General features: G+C 31.9%; 3 protein-coding genes across 3 annotated transcripts; all 3 read left to right on the top strand.

Annotated features, from left to right (window-relative positions):
* Nucleotides 1–3,243: 3,243 nt before the first annotated feature.
* On the top strand, nucleotides 3,244–9,900 carry LOC108907825 (carboxypeptidase B). Its single transcript, XM_018711642.1, has 5 exons — nucleotides 3,244–3,361; nucleotides 3,585–3,797; nucleotides 4,438–4,528; nucleotides 5,896–6,198; nucleotides 8,890–9,900. The coding sequence occupies exons 1-5, from the start codon at nucleotides 3,291–3,293 to the stop codon at nucleotides 9,469–9,471; spliced, it is 1,260 nt and encodes a 419-aa protein (XP_018567158.1). The 5' UTR covers nucleotides 3,244–3,290; the 3' UTR covers nucleotides 9,472–9,900.
* Nucleotides 9,901–11,017: 1,117 nt separating this feature from the next.
* Nucleotides 11,018–12,821, top strand: LOC108907814 (carboxypeptidase B-like). Its single transcript, XM_018711619.1, has 5 exons — nucleotides 11,018–11,163; nucleotides 11,220–11,432; nucleotides 11,493–11,580; nucleotides 11,635–11,937; nucleotides 12,222–12,821. Exons 1-5 carry the CDS (start codon nucleotides 11,087–11,089, stop codon nucleotides 12,783–12,785), a joined length of 1,245 nt encoding a protein of 414 aa, XP_018567135.1. The 5' UTR covers nucleotides 11,018–11,086; the 3' UTR covers nucleotides 12,786–12,821.
* Nucleotides 12,822–15,230: 2,409 nt separating this feature from the next.
* LOC108907810 (carboxypeptidase B) lies at nucleotides 15,231–24,266 on the top strand. Its single transcript, XM_018711614.1, has 5 exons — nucleotides 15,231–15,361; nucleotides 15,417–15,629; nucleotides 18,162–18,249; nucleotides 18,806–19,108; nucleotides 23,642–24,266. Exons 1-5 carry the CDS (start codon nucleotides 15,288–15,290, stop codon nucleotides 24,206–24,208), a joined length of 1,245 nt encoding a protein of 414 aa, XP_018567130.1. The 5' UTR covers nucleotides 15,231–15,287; the 3' UTR covers nucleotides 24,209–24,266.
* Nucleotides 24,267–25,095: the final 829 nt, after the last annotated feature.

Raw genomic sequence — 25,095 nt, 5'->3', positions numbered from 1 at the left:
CACGACAGATCCCGAAAGATTTCAAAACAGAACCAAATTGCTTCAACTACAATACAAAGTGACACTAAACTCTAAAAGCTTTAGAAAAACGTGTGTATTGTAACGTTGTTGAGTCCCTTGTTAATTATTGTTATATGTTTGAAGTTCTTAAAGTATTTAAAAAGAATTTTGAAATTATATTTACTCGCGTTTAGCCAATTTATTATATATTTTAACATTTAAAGTTCCTATGAAGATTAAGAATATTTCAAAAGTAGTGCCTTATAAATTTGATATCCTTGTATGACCTGATGATGAAGTGTAATCTTGAACTCGAAACTAGTCGTCGTATATAATTAACTTTACAATAAATGTTTGTGAGAGATGGAAGACTTTTCATATTTCCCTTTGGTAATATGAACTCACACTTATCTATTTCACGTTTATCTCAGGTTTGGAAAAGATTATAAAAAATTCCAAACAATCCTATTATATTAGTAATAATATAGTTTTACACAGATGTTGCAGTCAAAATTCACGACTTGTCTATGAATGTCGGAGAAGAGTGAAATTTTTGGGTGAAAACGCCCAAATGTATTTTTCCTAAATTTTGTCCAAATATGTAATGTCCAAAAATTAGTGCTTTTTACATATATGTCGTCAATTATATGTATATTAAAATGTCAGTATGGGTATACAGTAATTTTGATTTATCATTAAATTTGTTTTTAATGCAGTGGTAATAAAAATCATGAACAATTGTTTTCGAAATATCGAATATACTAAATCCTGCATATATAAGTTTATTAAATGTAATGTTTAAGCGTTTCTTCTCAATTATAACCATATATTTATCAAAAATTGTAAATTTGTCTTTAGTCATTTAAAATAAAAAAGTTACAGTCGTTTTCGTTTAAATTGGTGTCGTGAAAGAATTTGAATATAAGGCTCAATTTAAAGAAGTTTTGGTGTATATCAGATACCCCAAATTTCAAATTCAAGCTTTTTAAGTGATGGAGATATGCTATTTGAACAATATAACTGAGACACCCGGTATACGAGACAATTCTGTTATTAACTTGATGATCATAACTTGTGTTTTTTGTAAGGGCATTGTTCATTTCATTCAAAGGAGTTAGTTTACAAAAACTATAAACGGGAGAAAGGTATTAAAAAAATAATTGTGAAAGGTGTGTCAATTTTTAACATCAATCTTTAACCGATTCATTTGCAGAAAGAGCTTGTAGGAGCTTACACTATACTCTATGTGTCAATTTATTTTTCAGATTTATTATAGCTGCTAGTACAAAATTATTTCCTTTAATATCATAAATCCTATTTCCTTTACATGTAATAAACCATTTCAAAACGTTTTATTTCTTTATTAACACATATATTTACCCATTGTACAGTTCCTTTAGCAAACATAAATCAATAAAAATTATTTACATATTATGATATGGATTTTAAATTGAAACCAGAATTAATATTATTTTGCAATTGTTAATAAACTCAATTTATATCATTCGTATTTATGTATTGGGAAAATTAAACAACAATAAAGGATTTAACTGGTACTATAATAGTAGGATCATATTCGATGCAAAGTAATAAATCATTGCCTGTCAAGGGATCCAGTGACATTCGCTTTTAAGGGTTTTAGAATTTAAATAATTTCTTTATACATTATGAAGGGACGAAGGGATCAGTTCACGTCTGGCACTCTTGTTCCTACAAAAATTGCTTTATTCTCATAAACTATTTATTTTAAATGTAATTTATTATAAATCCAATTTGTTTTTTAATTTCCACATATGTACTACATTTTACCTCTGTACGCGCCACTGTTGTTTACTTGTTTTTTGGAAGCGCTCTCTGCTTTAGGATCAAGCTCGCCAGGTTAGTATTTGACGTATAATCGACCACTTCCTACACTCGATGAACCTGGGCGACTACAGCTACTACCAGAACACAATCGGTATGATGCGGCATTTCAGATTTAATATTGAATTTCATTTTAAATTTGAAATGATTCACCTTACGCCTCCTAAAAATGATGACACGATTTTCCTTTGATAAAAGACCGACAACTTTTTGCTTTACTTTGCATCGAATACGGTCCTACTATAGGTGTAAATTTATCTGAATTAAGCAATTTTATTGTATGTTTTTTCTAGAACTATGAGACTATTTTTATGTTTTGTGTCAATATTTAACTGAATCTTTTTCACCACTTCATTGTACTTTTTTTATTTTTTATTTTATTTTCTATTTTGTAAGATACAGTGCATTACATAAATATTAAATTGATTTAATCTGCTTAAGGACTTGAGAAATTATTACGTGAAATATTACTATCAATAAAGGGAATCAAATTTAATTCATAAATGCCTCACGTCTCCATTAACGAGAGGTATAAAAAGGTTTTTGTATTAATACTAGTATTCATATCCATAAGATTATCCCTAATTCTCTCTAGAAGGAAGCATGGTTTACTTAATATTTGAACACTCCGCATACCTACTATTTTATTATTTATTACAACTGATAAAGATGGCCATAGGTGAGTACGTAATGTCGTTGTGCTTTCCTCAATTTATTTATTTTTGGCTTGGCTTGGATCAATGTGAGGGATTGATAATTAATGAGATTTTCCAGGTTTGACCTACCGAATAATAATATGCCGCACCCTCTCCGACTTCTGGGATGATCACTGATATAAATTTTCTAAAGAACCTCGAATTATTTTCATAAAAATGTGAGCTCGGTCAAATTGAATGAAATTTTGATTAGTTGTTGGTTTTGTGTTAATGACAAGTCTCAATAGTACTTGGGTTCAAAAATCGATTCTTTTCTACTTATAGCGGTCTGAGTCAGGTCTGCCGATATTCTTCCAAAACATTATAGTGCATTTTGCATTTATTAAATAAGCAAACAAAAAATAATTCGCACGTTCCAAGACCTTCCTTTTTACCAAAAGCAAAAAAGCTCGTGTGTGGAGCACCAGTCATATATCTCTTAAAGGAATATGTTTCACGATACTATTGCAATGCACTGATTTTAAAAGTGATAACGATTATTTTTACAACTTCTACTTTCTATAAATGCTTGAGTAATACCACAATTAATATGAATCTGTTCAAATAAATAACAATAAACCGGATTGTACTTACTGACACAGAATTGATCATATGATTTAATGCTGCCATAAAACTTCCAAATGAAGTAATATCATATCTCTGTGGATGAATTTTTAAATCACCAGTATATATAAAACTAGTCCGACTTGCGTAAATAAATCATTTGAGAATATGAAGGGTTTAGTGATTTTATTATTATTTTTGGAGCCTCTCCTAAGTGGAGCTGTTACTAACTATGACAGGTAATTTGATTTTTTATTATACTATATTTAAAAATTTAACTTTATAATAATTAATATACAATTCTAAACTTTTCCAGGAATAATTCTATATGGGTTATTAGTAAAAAAAAATATTTATATTGCAGTGTAGAATTTGTCTACATATCTAGTTGAATGTCTCTCATTTATAAAGATTTTAAATGGTTTACGATATTCTTTCGATATCATTTATTTTCATTTTCAGTTACAAAGTGTACCAAGTTACCCCTCAGTCTATGGATGAAGCACTGGCACTGAAAACCTTTGAAAACAATGGTTACTTCGATTTTTGGTCGAGTCTACGATCAGTCGGTGCTCCTGTTGACATAATGGTAAATCCTATCGCTCAGGATATGTTTGAAGACTTTCTACAGAACTACAACATTAAATACGATGTTCTTATCGAGAATGTACAAGAGTAAGTATTATACTTAACATTAGGACTTACTGAACTCGTTATAACTTAATCAAAATAATCACATAGCTGTTGCATAATATAATATATGTATAATGTGTAGAGTATGTACTTTTAAAAACACTTTCTTTCACTTCAACAATATTTAAATAATATAAAAGTATATCTCTTTCTGCGTATTTCCAAAAAAAAATTACAAACTATTAGCTATTGCTTGACCAAATTCTTCTTGTAGCAGATTAAGAAGAGAACCTGTAATAGGAGTGACAAAGCTACGATATTTGTTAAGATAGAATTCCAAGAAGACCCCTGCGTAACTTTCTTGGAATTAACCGCATTGGACACCTGAGGTAGAAAGACATTGGCGTAAAATTTCAACGCACGCGTCTGCCGTGGTAAATTGATACAGTAGTTCTTGGAATTCTATCTCACAAATATTGTACGAACTGTTCCTTCCGTGCGAAAGTGTTACTTGGGGCTGAAAATTACAGTTATTTAATAAATATTTCTTGTAATATATTTTAATAATCATTTTTATATAAATCATTGATAACTGAACAAAATGAATTTGTCAAGCAACCAATAGTTACATTAAAAATTGTATAGTGCTAGTTATATAATTATTTTTTAATGCTCTTTACAGAACAATAAACAAGAATGTACAAGGAAGATCTAGTACGAGGGCGGTAGAACAGGGCCAGGTTAGCTTCACAGAATTTATGAGATATGATGAGGTAACTAAACTGATTCTTTATTTAAAATAAATCTATTGGAGTTTATATAAAAAATCGGCAACCTGAAAGTTGCAAGAGATAAACTTCTAAACAACTGTGCTAATTTCAGATGAAATTTGCCGCAGATTGATTATTTTTATTTGCATTATGTATGTACTTGTCAAAATATTTTTAAATATTCTGCAATTTCATTAAAACAATTTCTAATTATAGTAAATGCATACCAGACAACATATCTTAGTTATACATGTTACTCTTGTGTTTAATTAACTTCCAATGCAATTCGATTAGATTTTGTAAGATTTATTGAATTGAAAACAAAGCATAGGACTTCCCATTTTGTGTGAAGTCATTAAAGACATTGTATAATTCAACTGAAAACATCATGAATACTTTTTAATTTTTTCCATAGTCAGCTATTATTTTTAACAATACTTTTAATTTAATTACTGATTACTACTACTTAATTATTAATTAATTAATTACGTTCACCCATAAGTAAATTGAGAGTTATATGCCAGTTCTAATGGTCGCAGGCACAGATAAAATTGTGTTCTAACTGAAACTGATGAAAATATCTCAATGATATCATCGTTATATATGACCTTGATACACAGAATGATTGTTTAAAGAATATAAGAGCTACTTTCACTTTCTTCCTCGAAAGATACCCTGAAACTGAAGTTTAAGTCCCCATGGCTTGATGTCACTAACCAAATTTCTGTGACATGAAATTAGAGTCATGAAGTAAAGTCTTCGTCAAAATCTTCTCTCTCTCTTAATAGAATGGACTGCCCACTGCTGCAAATGCTCCAATTTCTTCTTTAGCTGACACTTGTGATCTTTTTACCTCATATTAGGTATCGTGTCTCCGTGTCTGTCGAATATAAATTTTGATATAGAACGCTCAAGGGGTATGCACTTGAATCTTGGAATTCATTCTTTCAGTTCATAATGTTATGGACCAGTATACACACGAAATACACAAATATCGGCCAGAAGACTTAATCAACAGTTTCAGAATTTTATCTTCTGAAGAAAGCGAAACGTTTCTTGTATCTAAGTCTATACCATTTGCACATCAACTAGTTCAGAAATGATTCCATCATAGATAACTGCTACTATTTACTCTCAATCTAATCGTTATATTTGTTAACCAAGTGTTAATTCGTCCTTAAAGTGTTACATGTCAATTGCCTAAAATGTATTGAACTACTTTGGTAAAATCAAACATAAATTAACTTCTTTTTAATTTTAAATATTCCAGGTGTTCAGTATCTGAAACTAAATTATTATTATTATTATCGGCACTTATTAAAACTGTATCGTATTCCTGTTTTCAACATACTAATGGTTTTCCCACATAGATTACAGCCTACTTGCAACAGCTTGCTGCTGATTACCCAAGTATTGTAACAACGGAAGTGGTTGGACAATCATTTGAAGGTAGGGATATTTCACTTATCAGGATTTCCAGTGGTGGAACAAACAAAACTACCATATTCGCTGAAGCAACTATCCACGCCAGGGAATGGATAGCTCCGCCTGTAGCTTTGTACGTCATCAGCCAGCTGGTGGAAAATTCTGAAAATGCTTACATGTACGAGGACGTCGACTGGGCCATCATTCCGGTAGCGAATCCTGACGGATACGAGTATACACACACTGATGTAAGTAAACTGAGCCTCAGTCCCTGTAAAGTTTTATTTTTACATTGTTTTAACTACAAAAATATCAAAATTCATTGTTTCGAATCAAATGCGAGCCAATAAAGTTCTTTTATCAGAACTACTGTAGCAATTTACTGCGGCAGAGGTGTCGAATGCAGTTAATTCCAAGAAAGTGACGCAGGTGCCTTCTTGGAATTCTATCTCAACCAATATCGCACGTACTGTATTTATAATGTACAAGGAACAAAGCTATTATATTTTAAGCGATACATCATTAGCAGAATAATAATTATTAGCATGTTACGTAACTTGTTATTTGCTTATCAGCTTATAAAAAATATAATAATAATCTACCCTATTTACTTTTAAACAAATGATACTAATGTTTTAATATCCCAATAAATTAATGCTCTTGACATACATCTTACCTGTATCACTTATAAATCTATAAAAGTATGTAATTACCTATCTTTTATCAGCAGATTAATGTAAATACCCAGTATTTGAACTGCTGAATACTTGTTTCGAAATATCTAGTACAAATCAGTATGTACCAACTTTCAATTTTACATAATGTATCCAAGATAATTCAGACAAGTCTAAATAATGTCTATAATTTTTATCCTCGTACTTATTATAAAATAAATAAAGCTAGTCATCAGGTCAAAATTTATTTAGGAATCATTTATATTTTACTTTAATATTTTGCTAAGGTCCTATTATACATTAGACATGTTAAAGAACTTTTAATTTTGTTTTATTTTTCGTAAGCAACCGCGTCATATTTTGATGTTAGAGAATTCTTCTAGTTCAAATGCATAAAATAAAAGTCTAATGTCATATTATTTGCAACAGTATGGAAATTAGTGTGCTGATAATAAGAACAAAAATTTAAAAAATTATTTTATGTAAATACTCCTTTAAGAGGACCATTGATTGTGTGGATCAAATCAAGTTAACAGTTACGTTGCCGATGTTCTTCGGAATGAATGGCCTGTATATGTTTCCGGATATTCTAGTTTCAAAAACTGTGTAATTTTATTAGGAATCATAGAAAGGGTATAATTGCCGACTGGTTGGTTGTAACATCTACCTGCTTGATAGCGCATAAAAAGCGTGAAATTTCTGTATTAATTTCCAATCTTGATATATTTATTGAGAATTTCTGGGTGAGAAATAGAACCCAAATGAGAAGTAATTGCAAACGTACGTGACATACCATTTTTAGAATCTGGAATTGTAAGTACTATAATGTCATTGAAATTTTTTAATTTGACGTTGTCCAAAGTAAGTTTGCATAACTCATCAGAACGGCATGCTCCTGCAATGCCTAAGACCGTCACTACCTTCATTAGCAAATATGTGTTATCGGGTGCCTGAACGAGAAAATTGTCGACTTGTTCTCTTGTAAAAACGTTTGACTTTTTAGGTGTATAGCCGTAATTCTTACGTTTCAAAAATGCTCTCAGCTTGGGGTATTTTGATATATTCTCGTTCTTCTCTATGAAAATAGTTGACAGTTAATGAGTATTCACTCCACAAACTCGCCGGTGAGTTTAAAGTTATTGACTTCTCCACGAAATATGCTAGCAGTGACATTTCAGAAACACCAGTATTTTTGTTCTGGAACTATGTAGCTTTCTTTATGAACGCCTTAGAAACGACAAAATCCAAACAACCAAACTTTGCAAGATTTCGAATAATGTCAAAATTAATTTATTAAGAAATGTTAAAAAATAAAACCTAATCTTTGTTTCATGAACCATAATGAACTGTGGAAGCAGATAAAATATTATACACCACGCAGCAGTTAAGTATAATTTACCAGTCTCGGACTTTACTGCCAGCCCTCGCTCCGCTCGGGCGCAAAATCGTCCTCGGCTGGAAAATAATACTTACCTCCCTTATGGTGTAAATAACTATTAATTATGTACATCCATCAAAACACTTAGGTAATTATGCGACCCATAAAAATAGTGATAGATACATTTTCTGAGTTTAAGACGACTATTTTTCAAATTTGATTTAAGAATCTTCTTTCAAGTCGTTAACATAACTTTAATCAGTTAATAAACGAAGCAGTATTTTAAGATAGAAGGAAATTATGATTTATAGATACATATTATGTAGAAATTAAAATACTTTTTCCCTGTGACAAAATGTGACTGACCTGAAACAGAAACCAGACCATTTTTCTCGAGTTTTCGACATAGCAAATCCAACTTTAGAGTTGTTCTGTCATATCAGGATTTAGAGATATCCTAACCTAAATGTGCGAAATTCACGTTTTTTACGCTATATTTGAGGTAATCAACAATTTTTCTTTCCAAAACTCGTTACGGCATCTGATAGTACTACTCTTTTTCTTCAAAATCCGTTTGAATAGTTCGAATACCTATTTTTCTCTCGGAAAAATCGTTTGTTGAATTTGGTGAGTTTGGAGTATTTGGACAATTAGTAGCATCAGGTAAAGACGAAAAAAAAATAATCAAATTGCAAACACATAATCTCCACAGGTTTTGAGATAACAAAAATATTATTTGTGCATGTTTAAAATTGCAAGTATTATCTATATCACCCCTTAAACTTTCTACGAGAAAGATGCTTTCTATTTTTAATGTTATTTCACATTTAAGTACCTTAAGCAATTTATAAATTCTGGCATAATTGCGACCTTTTGTTCGTTTCCAGACTCGTCTTTGGAGGAAGACCAGAACCCCAGGCACGATATGCTACGGCGTCGACCCGAACAGAAACTTCGACTACAACTGGAATGTAATCGGTGCCAGCAGTTGGCAATGCGACGAAACCTACGCCGGATATATACCCTTCAGCGAGCAGGAAACCCAAGCCATAAGAGATTACACTCTTGCCCATAAAGACGACATAAAATTGTACCTCGCCATTCACAGCTACGGACAATGGATGCTTTACCCTTGGGGACATACCACCGAAGGACCTGAAGACGAAGAAGAACTAATCGCACTCGGAGAGCTCTTCAGAGACGCCATCTACGCCGTTAACGGAACGGAATATGTGGTCAATAGTACTGCGAAGGGTTTGTACTATGCTGCAGGTACCAGTATAGATTGGGCGAAAGCAGTAGCTGGTATAGATTTGAGTTATACCATTGAATTGCCTGGAGGGGGTAGTGCTGGTTTTGATATACCAGCGGAGAGGATAGAAAGTGTTGTCGAGGAAACGTGGGAAGGTTTCAAAGTACTCCACGACTACATACAAAGGAAGTTTAATGATACCGATACTGACAATTAAATTGGTCTGAAACTAATTGCAATATTTGAATGAGGAAAGTTTATTAGTGTTTTTCCCTGACAATTATTGGTGTTTCCAATCATATATGATGAAATTATATTTGCATAATTGTAGCAGGTAATTATAGTAATATATAAAACACAGATATATAAAATTTAATTCGTTGTAACAATTACCAATTACCCACGAAAGAGATTATATAAATTGTGTTTCGAAAATTTACATATCATATTGTTGATTAAACTTTAACCGTATTACTATTAACGTGGGTTAATATTTAATATTTGTGGAGATATCCTGATTATACCGTCCTGTTAAAGAAATCAGTCGCTAATAATACTAGTGTTCTATAAAATGTAAAATGATTACGTTATTTATTTGTTTCAGTTAACTGTAGTATAATGCTAAATTTCATTTTTATTTTATAAGAAATCAAGGCTGCTAATATACATATATCCACGGATAAGTAAGTTCGTTTCTTTTTCTTAACTAATCCCTTACAACCTTTTCCTCATATATCAGATAAAGTTTACCGGAATTAAACGAAGTTCAGAATAGTGATGTCTAATTAAAACAAATCTCTCTTCGTACTATTTTTTATGGCAAGAGTGCATTGGAAAATTTATTAGACATACGTCAAAGTTATTTCTGCTTTTGTTTAATTGAATAGTCTTTGAACTTACAAATTTGTGCAGACAATGTACAAATTAGGTATTTGCAAAAGAAAATAATGTCGAGTGTCATTTTGATATGAAGGAATATCCACGTCCAGGAAGACATTTTGACTTTTACAAAGACCGTTTTAACTCTTTAATTCATGATGACCAATCGACCATAGTACAACATTTCATTGCATGGGCAAAGATCAGAAATTAAGAGTATGGTTAACGCATGTTTCGATGGGTCGTCGTCAATAACATCGACTGTTTTTGCGCCGAATTGTTACTGGTAATAAAACTTTACGTCAACGCTAAAGACAGAAAAGGATGGTTTAGCCCTAACAGAAATGCAACTTTCTCAGCAAAAACCTGATGCCTACCAACTTAAGTTGATGAGCATTTGGTGGGATAAAGGAGTCATATGGTATGAATTGTTTCGGGCAATGTCACCATCATTGCTGAGGTTTATCGCCAACAACTCCGTTGTCTTCAGAATTCAAGAAAGAATACCGACTTATTCTCCTCATAAACATAAAAAAACACACCACAAAAATGACATGAGATCATCAGATCGCATTTCCATCTTTTCCGCACCTGAAGAAACAGCCTTCTTGAAATGTCTTTTAATGATAGTGTCGCGCTTGGTGAATTGTTCCTTCTACTGGTTTATCAATAAAAAATTAATTTATCTTATTTAAAGCAAAGCTTAAGTAGTTTCACATCTAGTTTAGAGATAGGTACAACGAATTAGAAAGGTCTCTCCTTCATTACAGAAGTATCAATTACAGAGATAAAATAATTGGGCGTGATAAAATAATCTTACAATTTATTGTAGATTAAAACAGTATAAAATAGTAATTGCATGTTAAAATGTAATAATGTTATCATAACATTTTTATAGACGATATAAATATCCTCCCTTCTCATCTTTAAATTAATGTACAGTTATATCCAAAATGAAATTGTTCGTGTTGCATTTTGTGCTGACAATAATTGTCTCGGTATTTTCATACGATTCTTCTAAATACAGTGGGTAATTGCTTACACAATCCAGAATGTATTTGAAGGTAAACATACACTTTTCTTTAGATATAAGGTGTACCAGGTCACACCTAAATCTTTGTACGAGGCTTACATTCTAAAAGAATTTGAACATGATGAACATTTTGATTTCTGGACCGAAATACGATCGATTAATTTACCTGTTGATATTATGGTGTCGCCGTTAGCTCAAAATAATTTTGAAGCAATTATGAAGTCAGCGAATATAGATTATTTCGTCAACATTGATGATGTCGAAGCGTAAGTCATTACAGTTTGTAATTTAATGATTCTAGTGTGCCAATTTTTATATGTATTCAGGAGCTTGCAAAATGAAGAGAACACCTCAGGAAGGAGCATTGTAACAAGAGGAAGTGTTACGTTTTCGGATTTTATGCGTCACGATGATGTAAGTAAAAATATCTGGAATTTGCTACATTCAAAGCCCCAATATTTTTTTTAGATAAATGCATATTTAGAACAACTGGCTCAAGATTACCCCCAAATAGTGAGTATAGAATCGATTGGAATATCTTTCGAAGGTCGGGACTTACTCCTTGTGAGGATATCAAGTGGTGGTTCTAATAAACCAACAATATATGTCCAAGCTGCTATTCACGCCAGAGAATGGATTGCCCCACCTGTGGCGTTATATATTATTAACCAATTAGTTGAGAATCCCGACAATGTGAATTTGTACGAGGACGTCGATTGGGTTGTTATTCCAGTAGTGAATCCTGATGGATATGAGTACACTCACACAACAGTAAGTAAATGGTTCTTTTTTAAATTGAAAATTATTGCAAACGTTTTATATTTGCCATTTTGCGACTTGTATTTTTATCCTTAAACTTATTCTAGTTGCCTTTTATCTTTAGCATCCTTACCAACCGCATCTTCCCATCTCTTCTTCTTCTGTTACTTCTACTTAGTCTAAAGATAATTTATTTTGCGTTTATAGTATGTGCAACACGTACTTGATAATCATGATATGTTTAATTGAAAAACTAAGATTTGTTTTAAAAACGAAATCATGATTTGTACTTTTAGGAACGATTTTGGAGGAAAACTCGATCAACGGGTACAATATGCTACGGCATCGACGGTAACAGAAATTTTGACGCTCTCTGGGGTACAGTTGGTGCCAGCAGCTGGCAATGCGACATCACTTACCGAGGGCATAAAGCCTTCAGTGAAGTAGAAACACAAGCAGTTAGAGATTACATTTTAGAACACAAAGATGACATAAAATTGTTTCTTGATGTTCACAGCTTTGGCAGATGGCTCTTGTATCCATACGGATACAGCGATGACGAGCCTGACGATGTAGAAGAACTTCGAACCTTAGGAAGGCTATTTAATGATGCTATACACAGCGTAAGAGGTTTAAACTATACCGTTCTCAGTTTTGCCAGTGGATTGTACTATGCGTCCGGAACGAGCGTGGACTGGGCCAAAGATATTGGAATAGAATTGGCTTATACCATAGAACTACCATCAGGTGGTACTGGTTTTGATCCACCTTCTTCTGATATCGAGCCAGTTGTGGAGGAGACTTGGGAAGGCTTTAAAGCCTTTCACAGCTACATTGTGGATAAATTTGTTACTAATTAATTTAAAATTGTATTAAATCATCAGATAAAATTTGTACAGTATTAATTTATTTATAATCATTTATATTTTTAAATAATACAAATACCTACTTTTTTAATCTGCTTTTAATAATGAATAAAGTTAAAAGCAACTAAGAAATTGAATAGAATAGACCCTAGTACAACATCTGGTACAAAGTGTGATTGAGAACTAACCAAGAAGTTCATGATTACTTCCAGATCAACGCAGATCTTAACCCTAAAATAAAGTGATTAAAATCGAATACAGAAAGGAAATACTATCCTAGAAATTGAAGTAACATGCAATAATGTTACATTACAAAAAAAAATTATCTCATATACGTTTTATCCTGTCGCCCTTGTGACAAATTCGAATGGTTAAACATTATTTACAGAAAATTTGCCATTAATAAATTCTAAATTTGTTTTATAACTTGGTATACATCAAATTGAAGGCAATTACGTAAGGTATATGTAACTAACTTCAGAAAATGTTAATTCATAAAATAACATTCATCTATATAAATTTTCAAACGAAGAAGAACAATATTTGCATTGTATTATCTACAGGGTGTTAAAAAAAAGTGTAAAATATTTAAGGAGGTAATAGTATGAACCAAAAAAGCAGAAAAGTCTCAATAAACATGGGTCCGCAAAGTAACGGTTGCGGAAATATGGAATGTTTTATGTTTTTTAGCCCCTTTTTTTATTTTGCAAAAATGTTGTGTATTTTCTTATAATAGTTGGTTGATGTTTAGTGAAATAAACAGTACGTATTTGACAGTTGTTCTCAGTGCACAAGTTTTCTTTCGCTATGGCTGGTTACTCTAACGCAGAATTAACAGACATGCATTTCATGTATGGTCGTGCTAATGGGAACGCCACCGAAGCGCGACGTCTTTATGTTGACGCTTATCCAAATCGCCAGATTCCTTCACAACGCATGTTTGGAAGAATTCACCAAAGATTGCGTGATACCGGTTCCTTGAGCAAACAGTGCCATTTATCCGGAAGACCAAGGTCGGTATCCACTCCTAGAGCAGAAGAAGAAATTCTAGCACTGGTAGAGCAGAATCCAGGTACGAGTGTGCGGAGAATATCAGCCGAGGTAGGAATTAGTGGTCCTCTTGTTTGGAGAATCCTTCACGAGCAACTGCTTTATCCATACCATGTGCAACGAGTACAGGCCTTAAATCCAATAAATGATCATCAAGCACGTTTGGTTTTTTGCCGCTGGTTTCTACGTCATGATGCTGAAGACCCTCGTTTTCTTGCAAACATTCTTTTTACTGATGAGGCCGGGTTCACAAGAAATGGAGTGTTTAATTTTCACAATACGCATATTTGGGCCGACGAAAATCCTCATGCTCTAATAGAATCTGGACATCAGGCACGTTTTTCATTAAACATTTGGATGGGTATTGTAGGTGACAGGTTTCTAGGTCCTGTTGTTTTACCAAACCGATTAACAGGCGCTGCTTACCTCAACTTTCTGCAGAACACACTGTATGAGTTTTTGGAAGACATTCCTTTGAATCAGAGGCAACAAATGTGGTTCCAGCATGATGGTGCTCCAGCTCATTTTTCCATGGCCGTTAGAGAGCATTTACACCAAACTTTTCCACATAGATGGGTAGGAAGGGCCGGACCTGTTTTATGGCCTCCAAGATCGCCTGATCTGAACCCTCTAGATTTCTTTGTTTGGGGATATTTGAAGACATTAGTGTATGGTACTCCTGTAAATAGCCTGGAAGAGCTGCAGCTACGGATTAATCAAAAGTGTCAAGAAATCCAAACCAAGGAGGGTGTTTTCGAAAGAGTTCGAATATCGTTGAGACGAAGATGTCGTGCCTGCTTGGAAATGGACGGAGGGCACTTTGAACATCTTCTGTAACTTTGTTTTTTGTTTGTTAAAAGCTTCCTTTGTCGGTATATTCCTAATAAAATAAAATGTTTGAAAAACGAATAGTGGTCCATATCTCCGCAACCGTTACTTTGCGGTCCCATATTTATTAAGACTTTTCTGTTTATTTTGGTTCATACTATTACCTCCTGAAATATTTTACACTCTTTTTTTAACACCCTGTATATCTATACATAAGATTTAAATTTGTAACCGCCTTTTAAATGGGACTATGTGTGTATAACTGGTTGTATAATTTGCGTTTCAGTTCATTAGTTATTTTTAATTTTTAATCTATATAGCATTTCCTTAAAAAACGAAAACAAATATTTTGTATCAATGAAGCAAGAAATAGATGTCGTTCGTTAGGTATTTGATATGATGATTTAGCTTTAAGTAAATTATAAATACTGACATCTTTCTAGGATTAAACTTTTAGTTTTATCCCAAATACAATTTTAATACCTAATTTTGTAATTTATTGCAGATTTATTTTATCACAAAGAAATTTATCACAGGATTTAGACAAATAAATTTAATCATATTATCGGTACGTCTGTGAAACATCACTTTTTGGACTGATTTATTGACCGAAAGAGAATGACTTTAAAACCAATCTATTTCTTGACATTAATATCTCTAACAGCATCACAAGATTTAACAAATTATGAAGGGTAATATATTCATTCATATAAATGTAAATATTTAATTTCTTTCTTATATTTTTAGGTATAAAGTATATCAAGTGGTACCAGAAACTCTTGATCAAGCCAGTTTGATAAATAAATTCCAGTATGACATCAATTTTGACTTCTGGACCGAAATTCGCTTACTTAACGCCCCTGTTGATGTTATGGTGGCACCACTTGCTCAAGAATCCTTTGAAGCTGTACTGAATACGGAAAATATAGAATACTCGACACTCATCGAAAATGTTGAGGAGTAAGTAGCTCTTATATCTCGTATATTCAAATCGCACCAAGCTTTTCAATTATTCATTTTAATAGGGAATTCAAACAAAATCTTGTACAGTAATTATCTGTTTTGTTGAAACTAGTGATAAAGCTAACCTAAGATTGTCACAATTTTAAAAATTAAACTAAAAAGAAGGGAGAAAATAGACTTATGATTGGCTTCAATTTTTCGACACTTAGGTAGGTAGTGCTGCACATAAAGAAAAACGGAATATTTTAATTCTAAGAACACATGCTTCCTAAATAAACTAAGATATTTATGGTGCTGTTTTGTAATTTTCGTAGGGTCAGGTCAGGTTTTCTGTGACATTTTAAGTAAATGTGATTCATATGTTTTGCTATATTACTGATAACATTTACTAAAAAAAAATATCCTCGATTGTATATTATAATATTATATATTATTTACAATTATAAAAATTATCTTTCGATATAATATGATACGATTTATAGCGGTGGTAAAAAAATTCCATGAAATTAATGTAAAAATTCAGTATTTTCCTATTTACTATTAGAGCAATCAATTTTTCATTACTTAGAAAAAGTAGAGTTTGGTTACTGCGACTTCACTTTTAATGACACCCATATTCATATAGAAAACATATAAAATTCAGTCCGCTTAAACACTGTGGTTATTCTGATGACCCACCGCTTACAACGACGTAATTTTTAATCATTTTATTCGGTTGTTTAGTTACTAATACCCTGTATAACAAAAGTATTAATCCCCAAAACCCTACCCTACTGCAAAACTCACATGACACATTTGGCACATTTGCCACCCTTGCAGGTAATATCTTGTTTGGATATATGAGTATAGTAATAGATTAATTTTATATGTAATAATTCAAGAAGATACATTTTATTTTGTACTAAGAAAATAATGGATTTCAAATCAATAAGTACTTAAAAATATAACTCAATGTTACATTTTTGAAAGACCAAACAAGTTTTTTTTAAATGAGAATACAGTGATATAAAGTTTCATAGCTCCATCACTAATAGTAAAGGAAAAATTGCTAAACAGATGCGCTACAAGCTAAATTTATTAGAAATAGATTATTGCTAGACAATCAAATCCTACGTTTATGCACACTCTTTTAGACATGTTTCCAGTATATATTAGAGATATACTTAAGAAATCTCAGATCACTATAATCTTGAGAAAGCGTTTTATCAAATATATAAATTAGGGTGGCCCAAAAAAAAACAATATTTTTTTTTCGTGTCTCTTGTGAAAATATGTTAGTATATCATGTTTTAAGAGCCCCCTCAAAAAATCAGCTCAAAAAATTTTTTTAAAAGTCGCTCAAGATTTTTAAAAATTTACAAAACCGTCAAAAATTGAATTTTTTTTATTTTTTTTCTCGTAACTTTATCGTTATCTAGGTTGAAAAAAATCTCGTTTCTGAAAATTTCAACTTTCAATTTCACTAATAATTATTTTAACTTAAAAAGTAGCGTACCTAAAATGTTTTCGAACGACCTCAAAAAATAAATATCAACGAACTAATTATTTTTTTTATTGAATTTGATGAACAAAAGAATAGAAATAAATCACGACACTTAAAAAATTTCCTGAGGCAAAATTTACTACCGCACTGTGAGTATCAAATATTTATATTTTAAAATTTAAGTGTCTCGTGATTTATTTCTATTCCTTTGTTCATCAGATTCAATAAAAAAAATTATTAGTTCGTAGATATTTATTTTTTAGAGGTCGCTCGAAAACATAGGTAGGTAGGTACACTACTTTGAAAGTTAAAATAATTATGAGTGACATTTAGAAATTAAAATATCGATTTGAAATTTTTAGAATTGACATTTTTTAACCTAGAAAATGATAAAACAACGAGAAAATTTTTTTTTTTAAATTCAATTTTTACGATTTTGGAAATTTTTAAAAATCTTGAGCGACCTCTAAAAAAATTTTTATTGAGCTGATTTTTTGAGGGTGGACATGATAAACTAACATCTTTTCACAAAGGACACGAAAAAGAAAATTTGTTTTTTTTAAGGCCACCCTTGCATTTAAATAAGTACTATTTTGAAACAAGGAAATTACCTAAACCTACCATCATATTTTTTCTAAATAAAAAACTTTAGAAATAAAGGGGGTAAAAAGGGTATACAATTTTGTGTATTATATCGCCACTTCAGTGCAACGCGATTTCACTTTAACTGAATGTCGTTGTAATTCGACTGTAGTAATTCTAAATATATTAATTTAATTAATATTAATAAAGATATATCTATGTATTCATGGAAGTTTACCTCTCTCGTCCCAAATTTACCACGTGAACATAAATGCATATTTAAATAATTTTGATTATACCAAAACTTATTTTCTGGATTATTGATGTAATTTCAATGAAAAAGAAGTATTTCTTCAGAAAAATGTACCTATACAATGCATATACATTAAGTCTAGCATACCTACACGACACTGGAGGTTTTTTTATAGAGAAGATTTAAATAAACTAATAATTCTTATTTACAGGACACTTCAAAAACGTAATCGTAGGAGAAAAAGAGCAACTGTTGAAGCAGGGAATGTTACTTTCACAGAATTCATGCGTCATCAAGAAGTAAGTATTTTCAGCACCGGAAAGGCCATTATGACATGTTTTTAACGTTATGTTACACCTACAGAAATTTCCCAGCCAGTACTGTATACAATATGCCCGCGGTTAGGGTGAACAAGAGGAAAAATTAAAAAAAAAAATAAGGTAGTTTATTCCCGTGACATTTTCAGATTTTTTTATTTTCTGGACACCCCGTATATGAAACGTTAAGTTTCCCATGGCAACCTCATTTTAAATTCAAGCAAAACTTTTTATAAAGTGTGCCTTTTTTCCGTAAAATGTAAAATAAAAAAGAAACTGAAATTGACTAACTTTAACTGGTGATATGTTGGAGAGAACAAGTCGTGACGGGACAATCGAAAAATGGGTTTAAATAAGAGAAATATTTTAAGTTACCTTACACAGTGTTAAATAAAAAGATATCTGTTGGTGTGAACAATTGTCAAAATAGCCTTCTGTACATTTATATTTACATATTCGCTAGTAGGACCGAAATATTACGCGGCATATGAATGTTTTATCAAAATTCCTATAAAAATTAGTTTTTTTTATCTTCTAGATACTCGCATACATACACCAAGTGGCAGCAGACCACGCTGACGTGGCAAGCACCGAAGTAATAGGCAAATCTTTCGAGGGTCGAGACCTGACCATTATAAAGATATCAACTGGGGGTTCAGACAAACCAATAATATATATCGAGGCAGCGATTCATGCCAGAGAGTGGATCTCTCCACCTGTAGCTTTGTACATAATAAATCAGCTCGTCGAGAACCCTGAAAATTCGGATATGTACCAAGACGTCGACTGGGTTATTCTTCCGGTAGTGAATCCCGACGGGTACGAATATACCCACACGGATGTGAGTGAGTTTTCTACTAATTTCTGCATTGATTTACAGAAACTATGCGTACCTACTATGTGGAAAAGGTTATTAGGTTTAAATAGACCAAAGTTTCCAAGATTTTACACAATTTTATTGAGTAAAGTTGTTTAGATTAGAAAATCTAACTTATTCACTCAACGATCCAGCTAAAAAGAGTGTCTAATATCTTCTAATAAAAAAATTCACAAATGGTGCGTATATTTTCTGCCTGTCACTGTAATATTTCCCGCTATTTCATGTACCTACCTGGAACATCGAACTAGCAGAGGTTCTGTGGCCAAAACAAGTCGATTTAAACTTACTTTTATCCAAAGATGGCAAAAATGTTTTTTTTTAAATAACTTTAATGCTTGGTCAAATTTAAATAAAATTTGGTTAGATAGTACCTGTAGGTACATGTAGATATCACTTTTTTACATGGAAGTAATTGCACTTATAGTAATGGGAAAATATTCGCACTCCTAATCAAATTAATTCAATTTTTTTTTAAATTGTCTTTATAACTTTTGTTCTTATTTTATCATAAGGCTAAAGGTTTTCCAAGTTCCTATTGTAGATTTTTTATTCTCTCGTAATTCATTATTTTATTGTCAATTTCTATAGAAACCTTATTTATTTACAGTCAAAAATTTAATTTACTTGAAAATAATAATGAATTCATGTAGTTCGGTGACTTGTATCTAATATTTCAACATGAAAATAATAGAATATGCTCGCCAGTGGTACATAATTCAATTGAAGCAAAAATTATTATATTATTTACATATTTCCCTCATTCTGCAAATTGTGAACAGAAGTTTCACGTCGAAATGTAATTAAATACTCCTCAAAAATAAGAATAAATCACAAATATAAAAATTTGATATTTATACCTAGTTTACAAAAAAAAAGAGAAATCCGAGATAAATACAGTTGTCACCTGTTTTTGGGTGAAATGTATTTTTAAAAATAGTAAATATTCCCAAAAAAGTGAAAGTACCTGAAATTTTCTGAAATCCAATAAACAATATTTGGTTTTTATTATCAAATATACTCTATATTTTGTGATAACTAAATCAGATTTATAATACATTGTTGATAGCAGCTAAAAAAATAATTAATTAAGTTAAAACTGTTAGAAATACAAAAACTTGCAAGAGAGAAGAAAAAACTTAAAGTCCTTAAATAATTATTGCAGAATTCGAATTTAAGGTGTAAGTTCACCTATAAAAAAATTTGATTAGTGGTTCCCATTTCTGTAAATGCAATTATTTTGTTTGTATTCGAAAACAAGCCATAATTTTGAATATCGAGGACGAGACTTGTATTCATTTTCCTACGTTACTGACATTCAGGTATTTTATTATGTATCACAGTTAGGTATGGGAAAATCGTAAAATTTAGTGACCGTATTTGTTTAAAGGCGAACATATAAAATTATGTCAGGTTAAAAATTTGAATCTTCAAGATGTATTTGCAGTCTATATACAAACTTTTGTCCTGAAACTCCCATCAAGTGACATGAAATTATTTCTAGGAAAGTTAGAGTAAATACCACACTTGTGGTTGTGCGATTGGATGTAAAATAGGACAGTATCTTTCCTGGAAATGTATTTGTACAATTTTGCAAATTTTTAGATTACTACATATTTTTATTGTCAACTGTTGAAATACTTCATGATTTATCCTGTGAAATTAAATTTTAATAACAAAAATATTATTTATACGTATCTGATCTAATGAAACGTTTGATAATATGTACATATATTTATTGGCATTAATATCTAAAGGCAATTTTATTGATGCCATTAAATTATTTAAAGAGAATTAAGTTTTGTGGCAGTGATCACTAAATCTACTTAAATTCAATTGGCCTCGTCTTGATTTTAAATTTAATTTGGTTTAATTTTTACATAAAATGCTCTCGTTTGACCCATATCTACGCCACTGATGATAAATGAAGTATTTTAAATTATAACTGTTTACATTATTGTTGTTTTGTAACAATTATACTGTAAACATACTTTTTTGTGTACCTTAGTTAAAAAATTATTCGTAAACAGTAATAAAATACATGTTTATAGTATAAATTGTTTTTTATCGATACGGATATATTTTTTCGAATAATACATATGATTAGGATGTAATTATTGCATCTCCCGATAATGTATTTTCCCCACAAGTAAGAATACAAGTAAATTACTTACCAAACTTGGCTCCCTCAGGTCAGAAGAAAACAATGCACCACAAACAATAATCACAACACCAGTAAACAACACAATAACAAACGGTAATTCCCTTTAGATCTAATTAAACACTTAATATTTGCATAGACTCCAAAGATACGCGACTAACTGCCGCATCGATCAACCCGTACAGAAGTTTACAAAAACTCGCACGACTTTTTGTTCCCACAATTCGTGAAACAGTATCTGACAGGAAATTTTTTGTTTGCGTATTTATTTTGTTTACCTTGCACTCATACATTTAAATGTTTCAAGATCACTACGATCCTTCGATGCTTATATTAATGTAATACTTTTGTAGAAAATTAAATTTATTAAAAGAATTAATAATTTTATTATATTTCAATGGCATAGGAAGTCATGTTCTGATTCACTTAATAATTAATAAATTATTGATATACAAAGCTAATAATAAATAAACGTTAATTAATTAAATACAAAACATATGTAAATTTAGTATTTGTTTTATAGTCTATTTCTAATATGTTTACAATGTAATGGCGGTTTTCCACTAAACGGATAGTTGAGTTTATGTCCTGTTTGTGTTTTCTAGAACAAAACAAAAACAAAACTGAAGGAAACCCAAAACTCTTGTTTCCATCAAGCGGGCTACATTTTGTTCGAGTTTTGTTTTTGTTTTCAGTCCTTTTCCACTGGTTGTCGCGAGGAAGTCAGAACACATTTTTCCAATAACCAGCCAACATGTTTGGAGAAGATTTTTTTTTCTTAGTTATGGCTGGTTTATACTGAAGTCCTTGGAAAAAAAAAGTGTCTACGGAGTGTCCCACCTCGAACTCCATCGATGGATATCTGGGAAACCGCTCTAAGGATTTTTTTGAAATTGTGGTGCTCCGGAAGTCGATACTAACTTTCTTATTTTAAATGGAACCCCCTGTATACTATTGCATTTTTGGAAAGAGCGTCTATTTTTAAATTGAAAACATATAGCACACTCCATACTTAGGATTGACCGTTTCCGAGATATTTCGATTTTTAAACAAAAATTGACAGATGCAGACTGTCAGCAAAATTTAATTTTCCCGGTTTATTTTTTTGTGCAAATTGGACATTTTGTAGAGAAAGACGTACTTTATCGAATTTGACATGAAAATTTTCCAGTTTTTATACAGGGTGGTCAAAAAAAAATTATTGAATATGAATTTCAGAATATGTGGAAAACTCGAAATTTTTAAATGGAAACCCCTATTTTTTTGCAATAATATACAGGGGGTTCGATTTAAAATAAGAAAGTTAGTATCAACTTTTGATATAACCGGAAATATGATGACCTTGAAAATATTTTAGCTTGGTAGGCTCCACAGTCCGTATCACGCCATCACAATTTCAAAAAAAATCCTTCGGGCGGTTTCCCAGATATCCATGGAAGGAGTTCGTGGTATATGTACGGTTAAAATGTTTACTTGGTTAGTTTGAATCCTAGCCAAGTAAACACTTTAACCGTAGGTACACATATATATTTTTTAATAGCTATAATTCATTAATGTTTAAAATATTGTTTTTGGGAAGAAGAAAACGCCAACATAGATATTGGGTTGGATCACTTAAATAGAAAATACAACACGGCCGTTTCCAGTAAACAGACTTGAGTTTCAAAACACGTCGAAACCTTTTGATGTGACCGCTTTCGAGCGGGACCCAAAAAACAAAACACCAACTGTCGCAAAACACGCCAGTCTTCAAAAAGTTTGTGAAAAGTTTCAGTTTTGTTTTATTCAACACAAGTTTGTGTTTTGTTTTTGTTTTGTCCGTTTAGTGGAAAACCGCCTTTACAGTGCGAATGATACAGTGTTGTCAGGTTGTAAATTTTTTCAAGATATTTAGGAAAATTAATTCTTGATCGTGAGTCGTCAACTGAAATGAATCTCATTTTATGCAAGTACCTTTTTTATGCAAAATATGGTATATTTTCATATCTTCGGTTCAGAAAGTAGAAAAAATTGCGTACAAAAAAAAATTGCAAAATTTGCCCCATGGTCCTGCATTTTCTTACGCCCCTGTAGCAAAATTTGTTTTGTATATTAAGCCGATTATTAAGCATATAAATAGTAATACAACCCCAAAATTTCGTGATTTAATATAAGAACGTTTTGAAGTTATGCAATAAAAACTGTTTCCTGAGTTACCACTTCAAGGGGCTGTATCTCCCTTAGGTGTCGCCACTGACAAAAACTCTACTACGGGTTTCATCATATTTCGACATGTTTTACATACTCTCCAATTTTGAGTACTTATTTCGTTAACACCTTGTATATATTCTTTTCAGGTGCGCCTCTGGAGAAAAACGCGCACACCAGGTACCATCTGCTACGGTGTAGACGCAAACAGAAACTTCGATTACCAGTGGATGGTTACAGGGGCTAGTAACTGGCAATGCAGTGAGACTTACGCTGGACACGTTGCATTTTCCGAAGTGGAAACACGTACCGTAAGAGATTACCTTCTGGCGAATACACCCAACGTCAAGCTGTTCCTAGACTTACATAGCTATGGGCAGTGGCTGCTGTACCCATGGGCTTACACATCGGACCTTGTGGAAAATATAGAAGAACTTCATTCTTTGGGAGACCGAGTAAATGACGCAATTTATGCTGTTAGAGGTACTAATTATACTGTAGGTAGTTCAAATGCAATATTGTACGCTTCATCTGGAGGTAGCAGAGATTGGACCAAAGCTGTTGCAGGCATTGATCTCGGATACACTGTCGAATTACCTAGAGGAGGGGATTCTGGCTTCGATCCGGATGCTTCGGATATCCTACCGGTGGTGACTGAGACTTGGGAGGGAGTTAAAGTGTTTTACGAATACGTTAGAGATAAATATGTTAACTAAAGACATCTTGTGAAAGTATGTTGTTCTAAATAAAATTATCTTTCAAAAACATAAAGAGACAAAATACCTTGAATCTTTTCTACGCATGCTAATAAGCTATTAGCTAGCCGTACACCAATGCATTTCTTAAATGATTTGATTCGTCAGGAAAAAAATATCCGCATCAATTTAATTTGTGTTTAAATAAGTTCTATTGAGGATCAAATTCTACAAATATTAGGTACTTAATAAGTGGAGTTGATCCCTTCAACAAATTAACCTAATCATTAATACATGCAATGTACAGACCTTATGCCCGTTTGCACCGTAGTGTTTATTCCAGGATTAAGTCTGATCTTAGATTAAAATATAACATTTTGTTTGCACCGTTTCAAATATATGTATTAATCTAGGATTAATTTAAACCCTCAAATTTGACCGCTTAAACTTGGATTAATGAGAAAATATAAATTGACACTATTGATAGTACTTTGCTGCTAGTTATAATTTTTTTAAATAGCCATTTCTTAATTTTCCTGTGGACTGTGTATGAGTGAGTGGTGTTAAGACATCATTGAGAACTTTGAAATGGATTCAGATTCTGACTTTGATGTATTGGATGATTTTGATATTCATAAAATTATAGACTTTGGATTTCCTAGATATATTAGAAATGATCTATTTCATAATCTAGACAATATGACTTTTTCCGCAGATTTAGGTTGACAAAAGAGACCACATTACATCTGATAACTTTAATTGAAGAGGAGTTGGAATATCCAACTGATATGTAAGTTTTACGTATACGTCGGCATGAATACGTTGCAACTGGCAATCAGAATTTTGGAGTTGAAATAGTTAGTGTGCAACATGAGTTCTATAAAATTGCATCATTTCCTAGAGTGTTA

Source organism: Anoplophora glabripennis, unplaced genomic scaffold, assembly GCF_000390285.2.
Source record: "Anoplophora glabripennis isolate ALB-LARVAE unplaced genomic scaffold, Agla_2.0 scaffold120, whole genome shotgun sequence".
In the NCBI taxonomy this organism is placed as follows: Eukaryota; Metazoa; Arthropoda; class Insecta; order Coleoptera; family Cerambycidae; genus Anoplophora; species Anoplophora glabripennis.
Note: the sequence above shows the minus strand (reverse complement) of the source record. Positions and strands in the feature narration are given on the sequence as shown.

Excerpts from the sequence above, each read along its gene's own strand:
- LOC108907825 (XM_018711642.1), top strand. The coding sequence starts at position 3,291 with ATGAAGGGTTTAGTGATTTTATTATTATTTTTGGAGCCTCTCCTAAGT. Across the intron at positions 3,362-3,584 it reads GCTGTTACTAACTATGACAG|TTACAAAGTGTACCAAGTTA; the intron begins GTAATTTGATTT and ends TTTCATTTTCAG. Across the intron at positions 6,199-8,889 it reads ACGAGTATACACACACTGAT|ACTCGTCTTTGGAGGAAGAC; the intron begins GTAAGTAAACTG and ends GTTCGTTTCCAG.
- LOC108907810 (XM_018711614.1), top strand. The coding sequence starts at position 15,288 with ATGACTTTAAAACCAATCTATTTCTTGACATTAATATCTCTAACAGCA. Across the intron at positions 15,362-15,416 it reads GATTTAACAAATTATGAAGG|GTATAAAGTATATCAAGTGG; the intron begins GTAATATATTCA and ends TTATATTTTTAG. Across the intron at positions 15,630-18,161 it reads CTCATCGAAAATGTTGAGGA|GACACTTCAAAAACGTAATC; the intron begins GTAAGTAGCTCT and ends TCTTATTTACAG.
- LOC108907814 (XM_018711619.1), top strand. The coding sequence starts at position 11,087 with ATGAAATTGTTCGTGTTGCATTTTGTGCTGACAATAATTGTCTCGGTA. Across the intron at positions 11,164-11,219 it reads GATTCTTCTAAATACAGTGG|ATATAAGGTGTACCAGGTCA; the intron begins GTAATTGCTTAC and ends ACTTTTCTTTAG. Across the intron at positions 11,433-11,492 it reads AACATTGATGATGTCGAAGC|GAGCTTGCAAAATGAAGAGA; the intron begins GTAAGTCATTAC and ends ATATGTATTCAG.